This window comes from Homalodisca vitripennis, chromosome 8, assembly GCF_021130785.1.
Source record: "Homalodisca vitripennis isolate AUS2020 chromosome 8, UT_GWSS_2.1, whole genome shotgun sequence".
NCBI classification, from domain to species: Eukaryota; Metazoa; Arthropoda; class Insecta; order Hemiptera; family Cicadellidae; genus Homalodisca; species Homalodisca vitripennis.
The window spans coordinates 103,766,666-103,788,019 of record NC_060214.1 but is presented as its reverse complement, the minus strand read 5'-3'; the positions used below and the strand labels follow the sequence as shown (position 1 = coordinate 103,788,019).

Here is a 21,354-nt window from a genome sequence, read left to right as displayed (position 1 = left end):
GCGTTGTATACACCTGTTTCAGAAGAGATACTTAAAAAGACAGAATTATTGGGCCTTCTTCTCCTTTTATTGGGCGGCCTATTGCCAAGCACTTAAGACTCAAGGGCCTTTTGTACACCCCAGAAGCACACCATGAGGCGTACCAGTCTACAGTTTCAGCAGTTCCACAAACCGCCTAAAACAACCTATCATTTTCTCCTGGGGAAATTCACCACCCTTGTCCAAACTACCAAAGATGGCATACCCCTCCCTTGTTATTGCAGGACAATCAAAGAGCTGGTGTTCAGCAGTTTCCTCCTGTTCACCACATATTCTACAGAGCGGAAGAAATCAATAACCTAAAATGAGGGGTAGGGGGGTTCTAAAATTACATGAAAGAAATATAGCTTCAGTTTTTAAGTATTTACAATGTGCATTAAGCTCCAGCACGATTGAAGAGCTGAAAGAATGACCATGAAAGAATGTGCAAAGCGGATAAAGCAGTACTTGAAATCACAAAAGTAGACAGAATGAAACAGAGACAGCTGAAAAGCAAAAGGGAAGAACAGGAAAATCAGTACAACAACCCATACTGTTTTATGTCAGCGAACACCATGTTTTGTACCTTGTACTCTATGAGTTTACTTCAAACACGATTTACTGAAAACTATTAATTTTTAACTTTAGTTACATGTTGCTCAGCCAATTTTGAAGCTAAACCTCTTAAATGTTTGACATAAGTAAAGGATAATGTAGCCAACATAATAAATTATCTAAAAGTTTGAAAGAAAAAAAATGTTTTAAATGTTTATAAACACATGGTAAAAATAAAACATAAGCCAAATATTAAAATTATTTTAAGAAGCTTAAATTAAAAACTAATGTGTCTATAATATACTTTAAGATACTTATGTGTTTTCATTTGAATTTTGTTTCAAAGATCTATGAATAATAGTAAACAAGTAATGTGTACCAAAAAAAAAGGCTGACATTAACATACAGCAGGGTCCCTACCCCCTTAACTAAACTAAACGAAAGCTTGGTGTGATGTGTACTTTGTATCTGAGATAGGTAGATGATTCTAAATGGTTCATTAGGTTCGGATGCTTATTCTGACTATTGGGTTAGACCTGCTTGAATTGCCCTTTTGACTACTTTTGACACACTGCTTGGCAGATTTCATTTAAAAGAATCCAATTCAGCATTTAAAATGACAGAGGTTTTTCAAATTTAGATTTAGATGTATGAACAATTGTACCTCAAAAGTAATAATACATAAAAAGATGATTTTAAAGATGACTAAACTTTGATCTCAACAATGGAGAAAGACAAACAAAAACTGCAGCAATATGTACGTAGGTAGTCAAAAACAAAAACATGAATAGGAAAGTTTCAAAGTGGTGCGTTTAAGATTTGGTAGTGAATGTTGACTATGTAAATGTTAACAGTAATCATAACTACCAATGGTCAAAAATAGTTTGGTATTAATAACAGAAAAACTGTGGAAAAAAGTAGGAGAGGGACATAAAATTTAGATTAAAATTGACCTTTAAATTAAATAAATATTACAAAATTAAAGCAAAGTTAAATTAATGATGTTAATTTAAATTTACTGGTGGTCTTTCTTCAGTGTATTTCTTTATATTTTGATGTGATAACTTGATAAATAAATTATACCTGATATGTAGGATTGTTATTATTACTCATATTCAGTAACAGTAAAAATAATTTTCGGACTTGTTAAAAAAACCGGAAAAATCTGAATTGTCCGGTAGCTTGGGAACTATTCTGAGAAAAAAAAACACAGTGGGCACATTTTCCACTGAGACACACATTTTAAATAAAATTTTACAAGAGACAACTGACAAATCCTGTCAGACTTACTCTCCCACTGTTTCTGCCTGTTTAATCTCCGGCAAAACATCACTTGAAGAGTCTCATTTGTCTTCTGGTTTAGATTATAACTCAGGTCATTAATTTAACTCCACCACAAAAGGGATTTAATTACTTTTATGACAAATGTGCCTTTTAAATGCCAGCTTATCTCCCAATAGTAAATTGTTTTAATAACTCTTCTTACTTGAGACACTGAACAAAACAAGTGTACGAAAGAAAACACTCGTTCACACAATCAATTCATTACATTTCTGTGACTAACTTGAGGAACTACATTAAATTTCTTGCTGCATTCATCCATTATCCAAAGCTGTTAGAGTCTACTACTAAATTTGAAATAAACTAAATTAAACACAGTGTATATAGATAGCCTTAATTATTATAGTACGAAATGTCTGTTTTTGCTAAGAAAATCCGAACTGTTGAAATAAAAGGAATTTTTTTCTTTAAATCAAACTATAGCACATTTAAACTATCCACTCTACTCAAAATACTAAGATTGTAGACCAACATCATTACTGCTATAACTTGATTTATTCTAATATTACACGTAAGTAATTCATATAGATTGGACAATGTTTAAAGTTTAAACATGAACAGGAAGTATAGTCCTCAAACAGATATGGAATCCAACTCTGAATTTCGAGGAACAAAATTCCACACTCATCATTTTCAGGTATGACAAGCAGGTAGGTACTGTACCTGGTAGCCTAGAAGTGAAGAGGAGCCTATCTTGTTGTTCCGAGTCCAGGAGATGGTGATGGTGTTGTGGGAAGAGTTGACGACGACGGGACGGCTGGGAGGACCAGGCAGTGTGGTTGGCTCAGGACTGCGGAAGAAGTGGACATTAGGATTTGTGCGAGACTCCAGCCGCAGCACTGCACTCCATGTGGCCTTGCCGCTACGTGACGATGCCACGCACGTGTAGGTACCCTCATCGCTCGCTACAGTGTCTGTACAGACAGACCTTGACTTGATTTTGTGCAGTATGAAGAATTCTCATTCCCAGATTTCAATCAACTATAAATCTACCCCTCAAATATTCTGGACCCCTGTTATAATGCACTTGTACTTGCATTTAATTTTTAGTGAAAATTCGTGACTTTATATGAAATATAGGTATGAAGTTATTTGGACCATTTACTACACATGTTTTGCTTTGCCTAGACTCTCCTTGTGTATTATTTTTAGCACAAACTACCATGTTAAAAAAACTAAAAGTAAAAGTTTATATTTTTTATTGTAAATAAGCTACAGACTACATAAATATTTTCTAAAAAAAAAGTATGTGAATATTTTTTTAGTATTCATATTGGGTTATTTTTATTTTTGTGTGACAAAACACAGATACTGTTATTGTAAATAATAATCATGAAATTTTAATTATATGAGGTTTTAACAAAAATATAAATAATTTAAAAAACACACTTTAACATTTTTGAACATTTCTTGGGCTTCATTTATTTCAAAACTTCTTAATAGCCCATAAACCTATTCAGGATTGCCTACATTTATTAAAAGAGTATGGAATGCAATTTCAAGATACAACTTATTTATTATCCTGAAAGTAAAATAGTTCTAGTACTCGAATTTATGTACTTTAAATTGGAAATGAATTAAAATGATTAAAAAGGAATAAAATGCTAACACAAATTACTAACAGAAAATAGGCATTTAAGAATCGGAACAATAATAAACTACGTCAGTGTCGTTAGCTGCTTACACAATGCTGTAATAAAACTTTCTTGCAACTTCATAGATGAAAATAAATAAATGAATGAATATACAGAGTATCCCATGAAGAGGTTTAAAAGTTTGATTTTATATTACTTGCCCATTTATTCAACAAAAATTTTCAAATTCTACACAATTAATAAAGTGGTTTTTAAAAATATTCTGTGAAAATTAAAGCTCCCTAACAATATTGTAGAAACAAAATGGTGACATATTGATAATTTGACCATTTTCCTCCCAATAAAAATTCATTTTTTGAATTACCTGATTTGATTGGCCACACCGATCCCCAGACTTAACTGTATGTAATTTCTTTCTATGGGGTTGCTTAAAGGAACAAGTTTATACTCGTAGCTTCAATAATGATGAGGAATTAAAACAATAAATTGTTGAGGAACCTCTCCAGATATTGCAGATATTCTTTGTAAGAGTTTACAATTCATTTGTTAAGCGTTGTTATCAGTGTGTCGCTGTGGATGGTTTACAGTTCAAATAATTGTAGACTATAGTTGCAGGTTTTTTCATAGGCTAAGTTCTAATTTTCTGATAGAAGTGCTTTATTTTTCTGGAATATGACAATAAATAATTTTACAAAACCAAAAATACTGTTTTTAATGGATAGTTTTTCAAAATGCCACCATTTTGTTTCAAAAATTGCTAGAAAGCTGAAATTTTCACAGAATATTTTTAAACCCTATTTAATGAATTGTGTACAGTTTGAAAATGTTCGGTGCATAAATGGGCAAGTAATATAAAATCAAACATTTCAACCTCTTCATGGGACACCTGGTATATACAGTGTGAATAAAAATTCAGGACCCCCCTCTATTTTTTCTAAGTTTGTATAAGAAGAGTTTATTTTGGATGGGAGAGAGATAGTGATCTCTGGTTTTCACCATTCTACAAGTTTGTTTATGCTCTTCAAAATGAGAGGGGTCATTTGAGAGGAGTTTAAATTTGAAATTTTTGAGTTGCCTCTAAAATCCCGCATTTTGGGGACAAAAAAATGTTGAAAATCATTAAATAAAACTTTTTTTCCGCATTACACCACTACCTAAAAATATCTATTTCTATTATAAAGTTTAGACAAAAATAAAGGGGTGTCCTGACTTTTTATTCACCTTGTATTCTTTACCTTTTTGCCTTTCCGAATATTACAGTTTAAACAACTCTGGCACAGCTTGATAACTAAATTGACAAGTAAGAGTACTTTATGAATACTAAGAGTGGCAGTGTAGCCAACATATTGAAAAAATCTTCCCGGCCATAAGAGCCTCAGTACACTTATTTTCTGGATTTGCCTCGTATAATAAAACCATATTATTGTCAAACAGGTAATGAAGTACTATGTTGCCAGAGCATGCTCACAAATATTTGAGTGAAAAAGGTTATTGATGTTGAGGCAACCAAGTGTGTTTTATTTACATATCTAACCATATTAACAAATAAAAATGTAAAATAAAAGGAAATGTAACTTGTAATTTTATTTTTAACCACAAACTTACTTCATTTCTTAAAATGTTTTATTGAAACTGTTGCAAAATTTATAAAATGCATTACTGTAGAAAATAACATCTAGTAAACCTTTTCTTTAACACTTTTTATTAAACCTGTTGTCAAGTTAATGAACACATTATTTTAGGAAACTAGATCCAATTTCTTATTTTACTGAATTTAGTTATAAAAACTATTTTACCAATTTAAGTCTGTTGACAAGATATATCGAGAACAGTTTGGCTACAGCTCACATATATGAATGACAATCCATAAAAAAAATCTATGACAAAACAAAATAGACATGCATAAATTTTAAAACTTGCTTGAACAAATTATTTTCTAAGATATACATTTATAAAGGAAAAAGTTTATTTTGATAATTTTTGTAATATTTAAGTAGCAACCATTTAAGCCTTTAGCTGGCATGAATTTTCACTCCATCTTTACACCTAGTGCAAACTTTTTAGTCTTTATCCTGTACAATTAATGTTTGAGTGAAACAAACATTTTATATGCCATTTAATTGTAAAAAGATCATGTTGCATACTATAAAAGCAAATAATATTTGATTTTAATGATTCAGTGCTGTGTTTTACGATCAATAGTCAATACTTTATTTGTGACAAAACAAAATCTTAATTTTATAACAATCAAAGAGAACACAAAAATTCTTTTATTTGAAAATCCAAAATGGTCAGTTGTTTGATTTTTGTTTTGTTTTTTTGTTCTCTTAAGACAAGAAGCTTATAAATTGCACTTAGTCCTGTAAGAACCTTTCTGCTGCTTCCAGAGTGACAGGATATTCAGGATGGGAAAGGTTAGGGGGTAGGGGCCGCCTCCTATTGAGATCCATAAGGAAGAAATAGGGCACTAATCTCAAAGTCATTTTCCCCCGGAAGAAGGGGAGGCCAGTTCTGAATCAGCCTCTCCAGTCAAAACAGGCAGGGGGTGGCACACCTTTGTTGAGGTTAGCAAGAACCTCTGATAGTTAGGGGAAAAAACCCGACCAAACTCCAACAGTCATCTCCCGCAGTAGACTAGACCTATTGAATTGCCCTTGCACCCCAGAATCTCGACATTTGGGGTTAGTGATGTGCCGCTCCTAGACATCCACAGGGTTGCCCAGATTTAAGTGACACATCGGATTTTGCTTTGCTCAGTGGTGGGTTTAACTGGAAGGTATAATCCAGCCAGAAGTGATCCCTGCTGGGTATGGTCAGTTGTTAATAACAGAAAAAGAAAATATATATGAGCTATTTTACACCACATCGTTCTTTCCCTCCAGATGTTTATTCACTTTCTGTTTATTCACTTTCAGTAGATAGCACTCAATCAATAATAAAATAAAAATGTATCATTTACAAAATAAAATTATCTAAACAACAACTAAACAACAGTAGGGGTGTTGCTAACAACACAGTAAAACGTTAAAATATATAATGCATAGACTTAATACTAATAGCTTTTACAAATTTAACCCATGACAATAGGTCTTGGTATGACGCGAGACTCACCATTTATCTGCAGCGTCCCTGTCTCAGAAATGTTGACTCTGGGAGCACTACGGAGTACAGGCACACCATCCTTGTACCAGGTGACGACTGGTGCAGGGTTACCACTAGCCAAGCAGTGCAGTGTTGCCAATGTGTGTAATGGCAAGGTCTGATTGGCAGGTCCAAGCTCTATGACTGGTGGTGGTAAGTCCTCAGGTGATGTTACAGTGAGACGAGCTCGCCAACTGTCCGAACCCGCTACATTGACCCCCGCACACACGACAGTTAGCCCGCTATCGTTCTTACGCACTCCCTGTAAAGTTGGGTAAATAGAATGAAAAAACATACACAATAATTTTTAAAATACATAATTGTATTTTATATTAAAGAAATCTCCTTAATAAAAAATTTTAAAACAATGTTCGAATGTGTGTTTTCTAGCTTAATATATTTCTGAGTACATAACAAATTTTATTGTAAGTTAATTTTGCTTACATTTACAAGTAGTATCAATTAGGTTTGTAGTGTTCACAAGTCAATGCAGTACAAAGACTCATATATAAATCAATAATTGTGTTATACTTTCGTTAAGATGTGATATGACTACCATTCAAAGCTAAAGAGCCTATTTTAAGAGTATTGTAGGCCTTCCCAACCAGATGTCTCAATCAGTTTTTTAAAAAGGTTAATGTGTTACAGTCTGATACTTAATCATAAATCTAATTAAATAGTTTTTAACCATAAAAGTAAAGGCACTTTTTTTTAAACATTTACTTTCAACATTTACTTCAACTTTTATTCACAAAACTTATTTTGTATTATAAATATAATCAAGAGTAAAAAAATACATTTTGTTTTTGAATACATTCAAATCAGAGTGTGAACAATTAAAAGTGAAGGCAGAGTCAGGCCACCATATGTAAAAGCTCCATACAATTCTCCCTTCTGGACAGTCCCCAAACGATCCGAAGGGCTCTTTTCTGCAGAACAAAAACTCTGTTAAAGACCTGGAAGCCACAAAATCTCTCCTGCAAAAATATTATTTGTTGTAGCATTCCAATTAATTTTACTTCCAGTTGGCCAAAAAAGATATGCAGTGAGGTGACCCAGCAGATATAAATCAATGAGGTCTCTATTAGGCATCTTTTTTTCATTTTTTATGAATATTACTAATTACAGTACATGTGGCATTGTTATTCAATATTCTTGTATAACCTAATTTACCCCGACTGCAGTACAGTTTTCATAGTAACTAATTCAGAATTACACGAATCGCACTCTACTCACTTGTATTGACAACACTGTATGTCCGGTGGGATTGAGTGAAGCCCGCAGTTTACCCAAACTCTCCCCCGGGAACACTAGACTGTGGTTGCCCTCCAGACTCCAGAATACTGTGGGTTCCGGCTTGCCCTCCACCCCACAGACAAACACCACCTCCCCACCCTCCTCCACCTCTTGGTCCACAGGGTGACTGAGGATCACTGGTGGAGCTGTTATAAAGACAAATTAAATATTATAAATTATTGGCTCTTCATATATTCGGAAGTGTGCTCACCAGTTTTAAGCGTAAAAACTGCCTGCTTGGCTATGTGTACTTTATGGATGTACAAATTTACAACTGAGCTATAACTTAGATATACCTGTATTGAAAGCAAGTACTGTATGTAACAATTGATAAGTGTTTCAAACATGCGAGTATCAAAATGATAGAAATAATTAGATTTTATAAGATGTACAAAATCTTTGGGATCAAAATCAAAACATGATAGCTTAGGGACTTCTAATCCTCTTATACTAAGGAAAACTTCAAAATGTCTACTGTGAATTATTAAAGTGTCAGTCCATAGTCAAAGGTCAATTTACTGAGAATTTGGTAGTATTTGGAGTATTTTGATGTGCCTGATGGTAGATCTAAGCTTCAATTAAATAGGATGTGTCCAATATGTATTGTAATTAGTTGTTTTATAAACCATACTGCTATAGTTTACATATCTCAATGTTAAGATAAAATTAAGCACTAACACAGAGAAAACGAATACACGAGAAATTGAAGTGAATGAATGGTGGTGTGGGTGATCACACATAATCAATCTGACTTAGATTCAACTGAGTAAAGTTGATAAATGGACAGGTTTTTATATCATTTAGTATTAATACTTAATAGATAAAATATGCATTGAATAACAGATTTGTCAACCGATATCAACATATATAAAATCCTACTTACAAATTTATGTTTGAGATTGAAAGAATTCATTTAATATAATATAATGACAATCTCATAAGTAATAAGGGAACCATGTAACAAATAATCATGACAGGAAATGAGACAAGTGTCAATTAAATAATAAAGAAACCATAACAATAAAACAAAACAAATTAGGAATGTTATTACATTTTCTAAAGCTTATTATTATCTCAAAATGAATTTTTGAACATTTAACAACATTTTAAATGGTTAAATGATAGTGACCTTGCTCCTTTAAATTGGAATTATCCAGTTTGTAGAGAGAAGAAAACTAGAATTAAAGGTGGAAATCAAATAATGTTTTGCTGCAAGAAAAGTCAGAACAAACACGACGTTGCAAAAAACGCACATGCGAAGACGTTTTGGACCTTCTGAATTTGGTATTATGAATATATTTAAAATCATGTGCTATTTTAGTTGGATTCAAATAAACTGATTAATTACTTTTTTGACTTTTTAATTAATGAATGTAGTTTTAATGCGATTAGTATTTACAAAAATACCATTTCAAACTGGCTAAAGTAATAAATACAAAATTAATTTATCCTTGAAAATATTAAAAAGTAAGTAAATGTCGCATTGCTTTGTTTGTAAGATTTCATAAATGAGACATTTTGTTTTCAGTATTTTTAGACAGTCATGAATATCAAGGATTCGACACTAATGAATATCAAGGATTCGACACTAATGAATATCAAGTTGTGGTGGCCACTTATAATACTGCAATCCTAAACAACATAAATATTGTTTTCTCTATTGTTAATGTATTAATTTTTAAATTTAAAACCAGCAGAACTATGTTGTTATGTGAAATCCCTATTAAGTAGGCCTAATTAGGTTGACATTTTGTTAACAGTATTTTCGGTATTTATTTACAATACCGTGACCATGAAAAATGGACTTTTTTTCATGGGTTGGGCATTTATAGCCAAGTATTATTATCACAGGTGCATATAAACTGGGGGGAAAGTATATTATTGTATTATATTGATGCCTTTCGGGCATTATTGCGTTAAGGATGGAAAATAACCGACAAAATTTTGTCGAACAACACTTGGAGGGTTAAGGATCAGGGGCATCACGTGATCTGGGATTCGACTTTTGCAAGCTCGAGTTAATTTTTTTTCTAAAAGAGCAAGCAGTGTGCGCAGCACTGCGCAGCGGGCAGGCATCGTTGACAGGATTAACGTACTAGATTTCAGTAAAATTGCCAGATGTACTGTCAAAAACAGAGTTTTCAGAGGATTTCAAAAAATCGCAACTCCTTTGATTTTCGTTTCCGACGAATTTTTTCTTCACTATTGTTTTCAGGAAAAAAAAATGAACATACCTTTCCATGGTCACGTTATTGTAAATTGATACCGTATTTTCAGATAGTCATGAATATCAAGGATTCCATACTCATTAATATCAATGATTTGATATTCATGATTTAGATTCTGGCGGTAGCCGCTTATTATACTGTTTATTAAACATTTTTAGTTTTTAGGCCTTTCCCCACTTTTTTTTATTTGATATTAATAACTAAGACACTAGGAAACATTCTAATCAAAAATCAACAAAATATGTGAAGTGCATCTTGTAAACTAGTACTACCTGTTGTTGCTAAAAAGCAGAAAACACAATGTTATAACGAAAGTTGGAACTAACCTAACAAATTACTGTAACTTTACCTTTTAAATTTTAACTCCAGAACTTCCTTACTCAACATTTTCAAAGATTAAAGGGAAAGGGTTCGAAAAAGTATAATATATACATTTATTGTTACTAAAAGACAAAATTAAAACAAAACAAACAGCCAGTTGCCAGAATAGGTTAGAATAAACAACAACAGCACAACAAACAATTTTGGCTAGTCTTTATCAAATATCAGCTGTCTAGTGTCTTCTTCTTTTTGCATAGCTGTAGACATTAGTTTTTAACCATGCTGTCCCACTGTCTCTTACTTTGATTATTTTTTATTGAACTTGGATTCTAATCAAAGCCAGCTCAGATGACCGGGATGCCGTAAGCTCTTTTTATTCTGTTTATTATTTTAAAACAGAGCCTGCATTAAAAATCGCATGGGGCCATAAATCTAATAACTTTTTATTCACACTGTTTCTTCTCAGTCTAGTGAGCCTTGGTACATTTGGTGAGTCGGCAATACAATTGTTTTTTTTTACCTTAATACTCTCGGAGAAAAACATGAATATTGTCTTTCATTCTTTTTAAAACTTGTAGGTCTAATTATTTATACAGAACGCCAGATAGCACTGGGTTAATGTTGAGTTCCTAGTGTTGGTCGTGTTGGTGTATTATATGGTTTCACTATCTTATAGTATGATATTATACTTGTTTGAGGATTGCATTAATTTTAATGTGATCATTTTAAAGTAACTAGCAAGAAAAAGAATTCCAACACCAAAACTGCAAACTAGGGTTTATATCAAAACTTCATTAGTGGATAAGCTCTGTCAAGGTTTTTATGGTTTTAAGATTTTTGCAGGATGGCTATCACTGAAGATCACACATCAATAACGTGATTTATGCAATAAGTACTTACAATGTACTGTGAGCACAGCGGACGCTATGAGGCTACCGACGGCGTTATCTACGTCACATGTGTACTCTCCCTCGTCCTCCACGGTGACAGATTCCAGTCGCAGACTACGATCTTGCAGCACTGTGACGCGACCTAGAGGCATGTTGCCACCCCCGGGTGTTCTCCTCCACATCACGTCTGGGGGTGGGTCTCCACCCACTACACAGCTGAAGGTGACACTGCCTCCTACCTGGACGATCACATCCTCTGGCCCTTGCACCAGGAATGGTTTCACTAGAAAAAAACACACATAAATATAGTGTTATTCACAAATCCTCATTAAGGCTAGAAGGGAGTTCCACCGATGTAAGAGGAGAATAAAGCCAGAACGTTTAGTGACAAATTTGGAAGTGTGACTTTACAAGGTGAGATTTTAAACGAATGTTATAACCCCGCAAATAAGAATACTTTTATTTTGTTCAGACGGGTAAACGGTGGCCTTTCTTAGTAAATACCTCTTAAATTATTGCAATTCAAGTAAATAAAATGTTTATGAGGCCCATCTCACCATCTACTTTAAGTTGAGCGGCCGCCGACTCCCGAAGACCCACGGTGTTCTTGGCCACGCACTGGTATCTCCCCTCATCCTGCTCCTGCACGTCCTGGATGGCTAGATTGCCACCGTCCACTATCTGGATTCTGCAACAGGACAATTGTTCTCTTGTGGTGACATATTAAAACATTTGTAGTAATCTGTCAATAATGGAGGACGCTATCCAAATGTTTCAAAGCTTTTGAGTTTTGTCAAATTATGAGAAATGTTCATAAGAATTAAAATAACCACAACTAATGTTAAGTAAATAATGAAACCAATCGCTACTATCATAACTAATTACAAGCTACAGAAAGAAGCACAACTAGTCCTCGAAATAATTAACATACCTCTCGTCTGTCTTTAGAAGATACCCTGCAACCTAAATTTTGGAGGTTGTTTGGACCTAAATTTCCTTTATTTTTTCCAAACTGTATGTGACAAGAGGGCTTCACAGCCTTAACTGATAGCATGGTAAATAATCAAAAAAGACATGCAATACCGATAGATATGGTTACATAACTTCTGACGGTACATTTTATGGATGGCAATAGTTTAAACATGAATCTCTCATGTGTGTATTAAAAACACTTGTTGATATTTTAGTACAAAATGTTGTTAATATCAAAACCACGTACAGTATGTAAGTACTAATATATATTTTATCGCGAAGCTTTTATGATTATGAGTGGTAATTTTAAGAGTTGTATACATATAAACTGCGTTCATTTTCGAATAATATTGTATCGTTGAATGTCATTTTATCGTCAATCAACAAGTTTTACCGACAAGGATAATCACAAAAATTACAAGACGTGCAGGTCTTCTGAAACACATTTAGGCTTCATATCCATCACACCACAGGTTGTTGCACAAAAGGCATTCCTTCCAGATTATTTTCTTCGCCAGTGCACCACATTTTCTCTCTATCTGTCTTTTTTTTGTATATGTGTCTACCAAGACACAAGCGCACGTCTTTAGATTATTAGCGGAACTACTCTTACCAGTTATTAACATGTATTTGGGTATTTCAGAAAGTAGCAGAATTTTTTTAGCACACTGTAATTCTATTGACATTTTCTTTTTTGGGGGAAGCACGCTATCTTTACACTTAATATAAATGTTGAATTCTACAAGCCAAATGCAACAACCTCCGTTAGAGTCTTGTTAAACGTAAATCTTGTGCGGCATTCATGCTGGAATCGCTGTGAAAATTATGAATCTTCAAATGTATTTCAACTGAGAATAATGCGGTATGAAGCTCAAGGTGAGCGAAGCGTCCGAGTACATTGGATACAGATGTGTCGGACCCCTAGACAACATAAGCCAATGGACTCAAATCTTAAATGTCTTAAGTCCGAGCATAGTAACAAAATTATTAGGATACAAATATACTTTATAAACTAATCACTGCCTACAAGAATGTCTGTACTAAACTTTCAAAGTAGCTCGTTTTATATAATAAATTAAAGTTATTTTTTGAGGAATTATGGCAGGTTTATTTCTAGTGGTTTTGAAACGAAACATAAAGCCCGAATCAGTCGTTTGCGATGTAATGTGCTGACGGATCGATCTGCAGTGTTTGCTATTTCTGATCCGCGAGCTGACAGAGAGGTATGTAATTGTAAACTGTGTACTGAAATTGTATATAGCACTTAATTTTCAGAGTTGTGCAAAATATTTTTCCATATACAAAATAAACACATATCACTGACTAGAGCTATCTTGACTAGTGGCAAGAGTACTGTAATGTATTGAATTACAATAATAATTATAATAATAATTATAATAATAATTATAATAATAATTATAATAATAATTATTATACATATTATAAATTGTTACTGGCAAGTTAAAGCCACAGCCAAAGACCAACTGTATGATCGTATGATGCTGTGACGTCATATGGGGTGAGCAGTTTGAATAAATGCCATTGGCTGTTCTCATCACGCCACCAGATCATACCACCACTACCACTTCCAGTGTCCTGCCCTTGTCTCTTTCTCAGTTGCCCTCCAACCTTAACCGAGCACAGTCGATGATGTAAACTAATTCAGTCTTTTATTCCGATTCCCCGTAACACGTACACAACAAGTACTGCACTGTAAAGCGTCTGCCGTAAACAGTGTATTTGTAGCTTTCAAATATAACAAATAATGTTCGATAGAGAATAATTAGTTTAGCAAATTTAAAATTTAACTCGGAATTCTTTGCTAGGAACAATTTTTATTTTTAAATATGATGGTGTTTTATTGTGCAAAATGGTTAAGAACAAACTAGAAGGCATTTTTGTTTAACATCTCTCAACATTTTACATTTTGTAGTGGAGAACCCAAACAGTTAAAATACAATTTTATAAATTTTCATTACTATGCATGTCTGTATTAAATTTTATAAATATTTATCTATTGGTCAGATACCATTTAAGTAATTTTTAACACAATTTGCAGCATAAGAGTAAAAAAATCTAGAATTCTCTAACCGTCTATTAAAATTATTTTTGATATAAAAAACTTAACTTTTGTAGTTGTTATTTTTCTTTTTCTTCCTCATTTAACCAAACCAGCACAAGAACAATATTTTTGAATATCGATGCACCACAAATGTACGTGCTAAATTAAAAATAAATTGCCACCACTTTCTTCTGATTATTTTATTACAACCAGACAGATGAAATTAAATATTTTCATTTTTAATGAAAAAACATTTTAATATTTGTTTATACCGATCCGCTCAGAACAAATAATTGAAAAAAACCAATACAAGAATAAAACGCAAGGATAAATTACTGTCGATATATGAATCGCAAGAAACAAAACAGCTCTGCGAGAAAAAAAACACCATAGATCATACAATAATAGGCCATCAAGTCTGGATTGACAAGGTGTTGGAGTCTGTGAATGAAAAATTATTTCATGTTTATGTAGGTTTACCGGCGTTACTTTAGCTCTATTTATGTGTACACTACAGAGTATCATAAACATTATAAAGACAGCAAAAACAACCTTACCATCAAAAGGAAAGAAAACGTCCTATAAAAAACTAATGAATTAAAATTATGAAAACGCCAGGAAAAACAGACTATAACTATTGCAACGAAAAATTTACATTGAATTACAAAATTTCACGAGAAAAGTGAAGACTATGTCTGCATTTAATCTAAAATAAAAATATAACCACGAATTACACTTCCTAAAGTGTTCCCATGACCTGTGAACTTTTCTGAATGCAAACAATTTTAAAGCGATGAAAATGTAAAGTAAAATGGTCCTCCATTAATCTTTCAGCAAACACATTAATAATTTATAAACACTCCAAAAGTTTTGGTAATCCCCTACCATCCATTTTCATTAGGGGATTATTCAAACAGACTTTAAAGCCAAGCTTCATTTCCATTTTAGTATGTGTGAATACGACTTAATATCTCGTCCCGGCTTGTATTTCCAGTCCCTCAGTATGAACAAACACGTAATTTTATAATCGGCCAAAAATAAACGGCTTCAAATAAACATAACGAAGCCATTCCATAACTGTAATTTGTTTTTCCACACAGAGAAGTTGTATTTGTACATTAATTTAGAATGCTCTTTCAGACAAGATTTATCTCATACAATATTTACTGAGAGGGTCAGTTAATTCTTCTAAGCATGCACTTAACCGGATAGATCTTTTGTGTTATGTATGTTTTCCATATAAGACTGTAGACATATAACTTGTTTTAACTATTAATAGACAAGCTAAGGATCATATTAGAGAAACTAGTTAACGGAACTAATTTAACAGCAATACCTGTTGGCTGTGTCTAGTACAACCATTGATTATGCAATCAAATTATCTACCTCAGTTACTTAGGTTAAGGAAAAAATACTTTCGAAGGGGTTTGCCATAACATAGGTTATCAGGTTTATTCTTTGTGCCTTCACTTATGTTACATGTAAACTGATTGAAATTATTACAAGGCATCCAGTAATATAGTATCCATTAAAATATGCTGAAGAATGCCGTAACAATGCATGAATTGTTTCATTGTTTAATTTATAAACATGAGATTCAATATAATTTTATAGAGTTTGCTCCTTAGGATGAGAAGCTGAGGAAACCTCTAATGCACAAACCTACAAGGTCTTATGTATGAAATTTGCAGTGATAGAATATTCAGAATCGATAAGGATGGGGCATTGGAAACAGGGTGATTTTTCTGTTCTGTTCAATCCTCTATCGGTCAATGAGGGCTATTCTCGTCATATGGCTTTTTTGTTCTCTTAAGACAAGAAATTGAGAAATTGTACTTAGGCCTTAACAAAATCTTTGCGCTGCTTCCGGACTGACGTGATATTCTAGATGGATAAGGTTAAGGTTGGTGGTAGGAGCAGCCTCCTGTCGAGGTCCATGAAAAAAGATTTTAAGCATTAATCTCAATCATGTCTATTTAGAAGAAGAGGAGGCCAGTTCTGTAGCAGTCTCTCCAGTCAAAGCGGGCAGATGTGGCACGCTTTTATGACTAAGCTAGGAACAGCCTCTAACAGGCATCCCCACCTACTCCAACAGTCATTCCCCGCAGTAGACTATACCTATCGATTTACCTTTGCACCCCAATATCTCGACATTTGCTAGTAATGTGCCTTTCCTGGACATCCATAGAGGTTGCCCAAATTTAAGTGATACATCAGTTTTTGCTATACCCAGTACAGCAACTGGATAGTATAAAGTAAACCCTCTTGGCCATGGTTAGGCTTACTAAACTCTTTAATACTAGGGGAACCCACCCACTCCAAACATCCTCATTTACAGTAAACTATGTATGTTATCCCTTTAACCCCAATATCTCTAAATTTTCAGATGATGATGAATTGCTTCTAGACATCCATGGGGTATCTCGATGTAAGTGACAAGATAGGTTCTTGCAGTATAACAAGCCAGAAAAGAACCTTGCAAAGGTAGGTGAGAGCTTAAAACCAACTAATTTGTGCCATTGTTAACATCAATATGACGGAAACAATATATGTTCGAGTATGAGATACTAGACAGAAAGTATCTCTTTATAAAAATACTAATTCTAAAATCAGTTTAGGATGGATGAGGATTAATAGTTATGTATCATAAGTTGTGTCCTATAAAAGTGTTTACGGAGATAAGTAGGTAAGAGAGTGGTTCTGAAGATTGGAAAACGCAAGTCACAGGACATGAGCAACATAATTTAACATAGGCTAAAAGTTTATTGTTTAAATATTTTTACTCTTAAAAATTTTTTCGATAAAATCTATATATAAAAGTAAAATGTATTTAATATTCCATATTCAATAATTTCTAAAGCTGTAACAATTGATATTTGCGAGGAGTAGTTAAAATTGTAATAAATACATATCATTATTTTCAGATAAATATATTTTTAATAATATACAGCTTGATCTGTGCTTATATTTAGTATATTTCGTTATTTTCTCATGGGCCGACCATTGAAATTGCAGTTCTTCTCAAAAGGTACAGAATTGCTAATGGCATTAACGCTCAATAAGACTTCAACTTCTGCGTGAAGTTTCATTTTTATAAGCCGATCCATTACAAGGTTACTACAACTGTGTGTAGTCTAAAATTACAAATAAAACTTTGTTCTATAACTACATTCAGACACCTGTACAAGGACGTACTGAAAGCACGGCACAATGTTTACCGTGTTTTTAATTTTATGGAATCCAACACTATAGAGATCGTTAGAGTTTTCTCGTAAATGGCAATGGATTTAGTTTGTGCTTTTTCATTTGATCGGTTACAATAGTCGGGTTGCCATTTGAAACTTTCAGCAGTAGTGGCAAATGTGGAATGAATACAAACCCCACAACAACATTGTAGTAGTGTAAGGACCACAATCCACATATTTCATTTTTATTATTTATTCCTTGGCACCCTGGAAGGAATTAATAACGACATAATTAATTTATTATTAATTCTTCATTCATTATTTTTGTTATTGCCCTGTGAGGGGCATTGGAATCTGTAAGATTTATGTACTGAAATGTTGACTTGACTAAAGAGTTTTGAACTTGAGCTTGAACTTGGTTACAAACATAGGTTACTAAGATCTGCTCAATAGTTAGTTGAGTGTCGAAGGGATCTGACGTAATACGTTAGTTTTTATTCCAAAAAAGATAAAGTCAACGGTGTTGATCATATTTTTGCTTCTTACTCTTGATATCGTTCTGGGTTAGACATAAGTCCTTTTTGTGTGAGAAATTAAGGTTTGCCTTCTTCGACGTACTAACAGTTCTCGATTACGACCCTATACTCGACTGTAAATTTACTACTATTGCACTATGACAATTAATACATTTTTTTAATTTCAGCCGGTTTTAGAGGCAGAGGAATTCATTTTAATGTACAATCACGACGCAAATGTGTACAGTATAAAATTGCGTAGCATTGAAAAAATAAATAGTTTAAAATAACAAAAAAAGAAACTGCGATAGAACAAAATTAGCAATCGGAACACGATTCTCGCCTACTAACAAAATCTTCTGGATTCTCAAAGACTCTGGTTGTGTTTCTACCTCCAATTCACCCCTCCCTACGCACAGGTGGCTAAAGCTCTCACCACCCCTGATCTGGCGATCCGTCTTCACCATTTGGATTCAATTTGGGGCAGCCACGATTCATCAATGTCCACTGCGGGGAGAAGTGCGTGATGCGTCCTTCGTCGTGATAGAGCCAACTCAATTTGTGGATCCATCCACCATGCTGTCAACGCTGATGCGAACAGGAGACGGCTAGAAAACCTGTTACCTAACCTCAAACTCTTACTGATATCATAAATGTCGAAGTTTGTCATTGTGGTTTGTGTTTGTGTTCTACCACGTAAAAACAACTACGTATTATTGAAATGAACTACGAACTAACTAATATACATATTTTATTCAATATTACTCGAATAAATAGGGCTATAAAACTCCGATTTTAGGGACTAACTTTGGAAATAGCGCATCAATAGTGAATTCTGCTTACTAGTCTTGGTACATACTAATCTTAGTGAGACGTAAGTGTTTGGTGCCTTTCGTCTGTCTCATGAAATAAACCACAATTTTGTTTTTGAACAAATACTGTACACTATAAATATAAATAACTTGACTAACAACATTATCCAAGGCATGTATTGTTATTTATGTATCAGTTTTGATCTATATCAGTTAAAACTACTGCAATTATCTTGTTCACTGATACAACTGTTATCAATTAAACTGCCGTATCTTAAAACCTTATGACATATGGAAAACTCATAAGAGCAAATATTGTTTAAATATAGTACATTGAGAATTCAAAATCATATGGAATTTATGTTGCACTGCAATAATTATTAGGTGATGTTTCACTATTTTTTTAAATGTGAAAGGGCGACAATCTTGAAATCTTGAGAAGTGTGGGAGAATAAAAGAGGATTTCAGTCCTTTCAAAAGCCATTTTAAATCGAATTATTTTACCTCTACGGATTGTCCTTCTCCAGCACTTGGCCGTTTTTAGAATGTTTAAGAACCACAATCTTGAAATCTTGAGAGATATGGGAGGATAAAAAAGGATTTCAGTTCTTTCAAAAACCATTTTAAATCGAATTATTTTACCTCTTGGGATTGTCCATCTCCAGCACCTGGCCGTTCTTCTTCCAGAAGACCGTGGGCTCAGGATGGCCCCTGGGTGGTCCACACTCCAGCAGAGCAGTCTCCCCCTGAGCTAATCTCACACTGCTAGGCTCCGTCCGGAACTCTTCTCTCAACACTGAAACAACAGGGGATTACCAGTTATAATTTTTTTGTCTGACAATTCTTCCCTAGTAGACCACGTAAACTCTACATGGCTTCTACGTTCTCAGTCTAGTTCATTGATTCAGTTCGAAGGGATTGATATTGGTGGATTTGCTAGGAACCTTGAGGCGGACAATGTATTGGTAGAGACTTACGAAGACGATCACGAAATCAGTATATCAACACTAATAATAAGTTTCATTGAAAATTGTTAAGTGATAACAAATTACATTTACGTATTTGTTGTCTGTCATGTGTGAGTCTGCGACATGAGGATTTAGTTAGTTAAAAGCATATGTAAATTCAAAACCACCAAACTTGGAGTAGCCGGATAATTGAGCATTTAAAAATTGTACCTTTTGATTCCATTTGATTGATAGCCTAGTTAACAGTATATTAAAGGTTGACGAGATTATTATAGATATATTTCATCGTTAAGTGAAATAGAGCTCGTATTTGTTCTGACCAACAAAAGGTATAGTGTTATAATAACCACAGACAGCACTCCCCCAATTATGTTCAAAGAAATCACAATTATGTAGATGTATTTTGAAACTTCTAAAAAAAGATATCATTACATAAAATAAAGGAATGAGATGACCTTGATGTGTAAAATCTAGATTTTACATCGAAGGATATGAAAGAAACTCTATGAGATTGAAATTTCTGTATCTGTCGTTTCAATCTACAAACCACAAAAACAAACAGCCACGTCAAAGTAATGGTGCGCGGCTCTCTCTGAAGAAAGACTGGTTGCATGAAGCTTACGACGACAATTTGTAACCGCCTCAAACAATCCCGGCACAAACCCCTAGAGGGCGTTGTGTGCGACATGAGAAATGATCGGGGACATTTTACAGGAAAATGTTCTTTACTTCCCAGTGCTTTGGATTTCTCGGGCCAAACGCGCTACGCTGTTTTTCATCTGAATGCATAATCCGTCAGGTGCTCTAAACAGAGTACTGTGAAGAGCGGCAGAAGACATAAAAATTCTCCATTACAACGTGTTTTCTTGTTTATGAAAGAGACCATTACATGTATACATATGTTTAATATATTACTACAATGAAATACATCAAAGCTTTGGTCAGAATCAGGCAGTGTAGTACTTGTGTAACTCCATCTTTCACTAAAGGCATTTTTCTCTTAAATGTCATTTTTCATTTCATCGTCCAATTCCTCATTTTAACTCATATTTTTGTACGAAGTCTACTGAAATAAACCTATATAAAGAAACATCGAAGGACTAGATAGAACATATGACCAAATCAAATGGGTCATCAATCAGACGGACAGACAGACCTTTGATTTTTTAACTCAAAATTAATAGGATTCTTCTTTGATTCTTCTTATATCAAGTTTCAAGTGTTATCACATAGAGGATTAGGCTGCTCGGATAGATGTTTTGACCCCAAATCCATAGGATTCTTCTTTGAGCTGAGAGGATGATTTAATCAAGTTTCAAGTGTTATCACATAGACGGGTACCCGGACAGACAGACCTTTGTGTTTTTACCCAAAAATCAATGGTATTCTTCTTTGGGCTTCAAGTATTCCAAGTTTCAAGTGTTATCACATAGAGGATTAGGCTGCCCGGATAGA

The 21,354-nt window shown here is 33.8% G+C and overlaps 1 protein-coding gene across 1 annotated transcript in view; it reads right to left on the bottom strand.

Annotated features, from left to right (window-relative positions):
• The window catches only part of LOC124368294 (protein sax-3-like), a 52,533-nt gene extending 32,802 nt beyond the window's left edge, over nt 1–19,731 (bottom strand). The window contains exons 1-6 of the mRNA XM_046825568.1: nt 19,574–19,731; nt 11,943–12,073; nt 11,396–11,668; nt 7,887–8,092; nt 6,621–6,912; nt 2,578–2,828 (exon numbers count right to left, since the gene is read on the bottom strand). Coding sequence (XP_046681524.1) covers nt 2,578–2,828; nt 6,621–6,912; nt 7,887–8,092; nt 11,396–11,668; nt 11,943–12,073; nt 19,574–19,590 — 1,170 coding nt within the window. The 5' untranslated portion in view covers nt 19,591–19,731. The remainder of the gene's footprint in view (nt 1–2,577; nt 2,829–6,620; nt 6,913–7,886; nt 8,093–11,395; nt 11,669–11,942; nt 12,074–19,573) is intronic.
• Nucleotides 19,732–21,354: the final 1,623 nt, after the last annotated feature.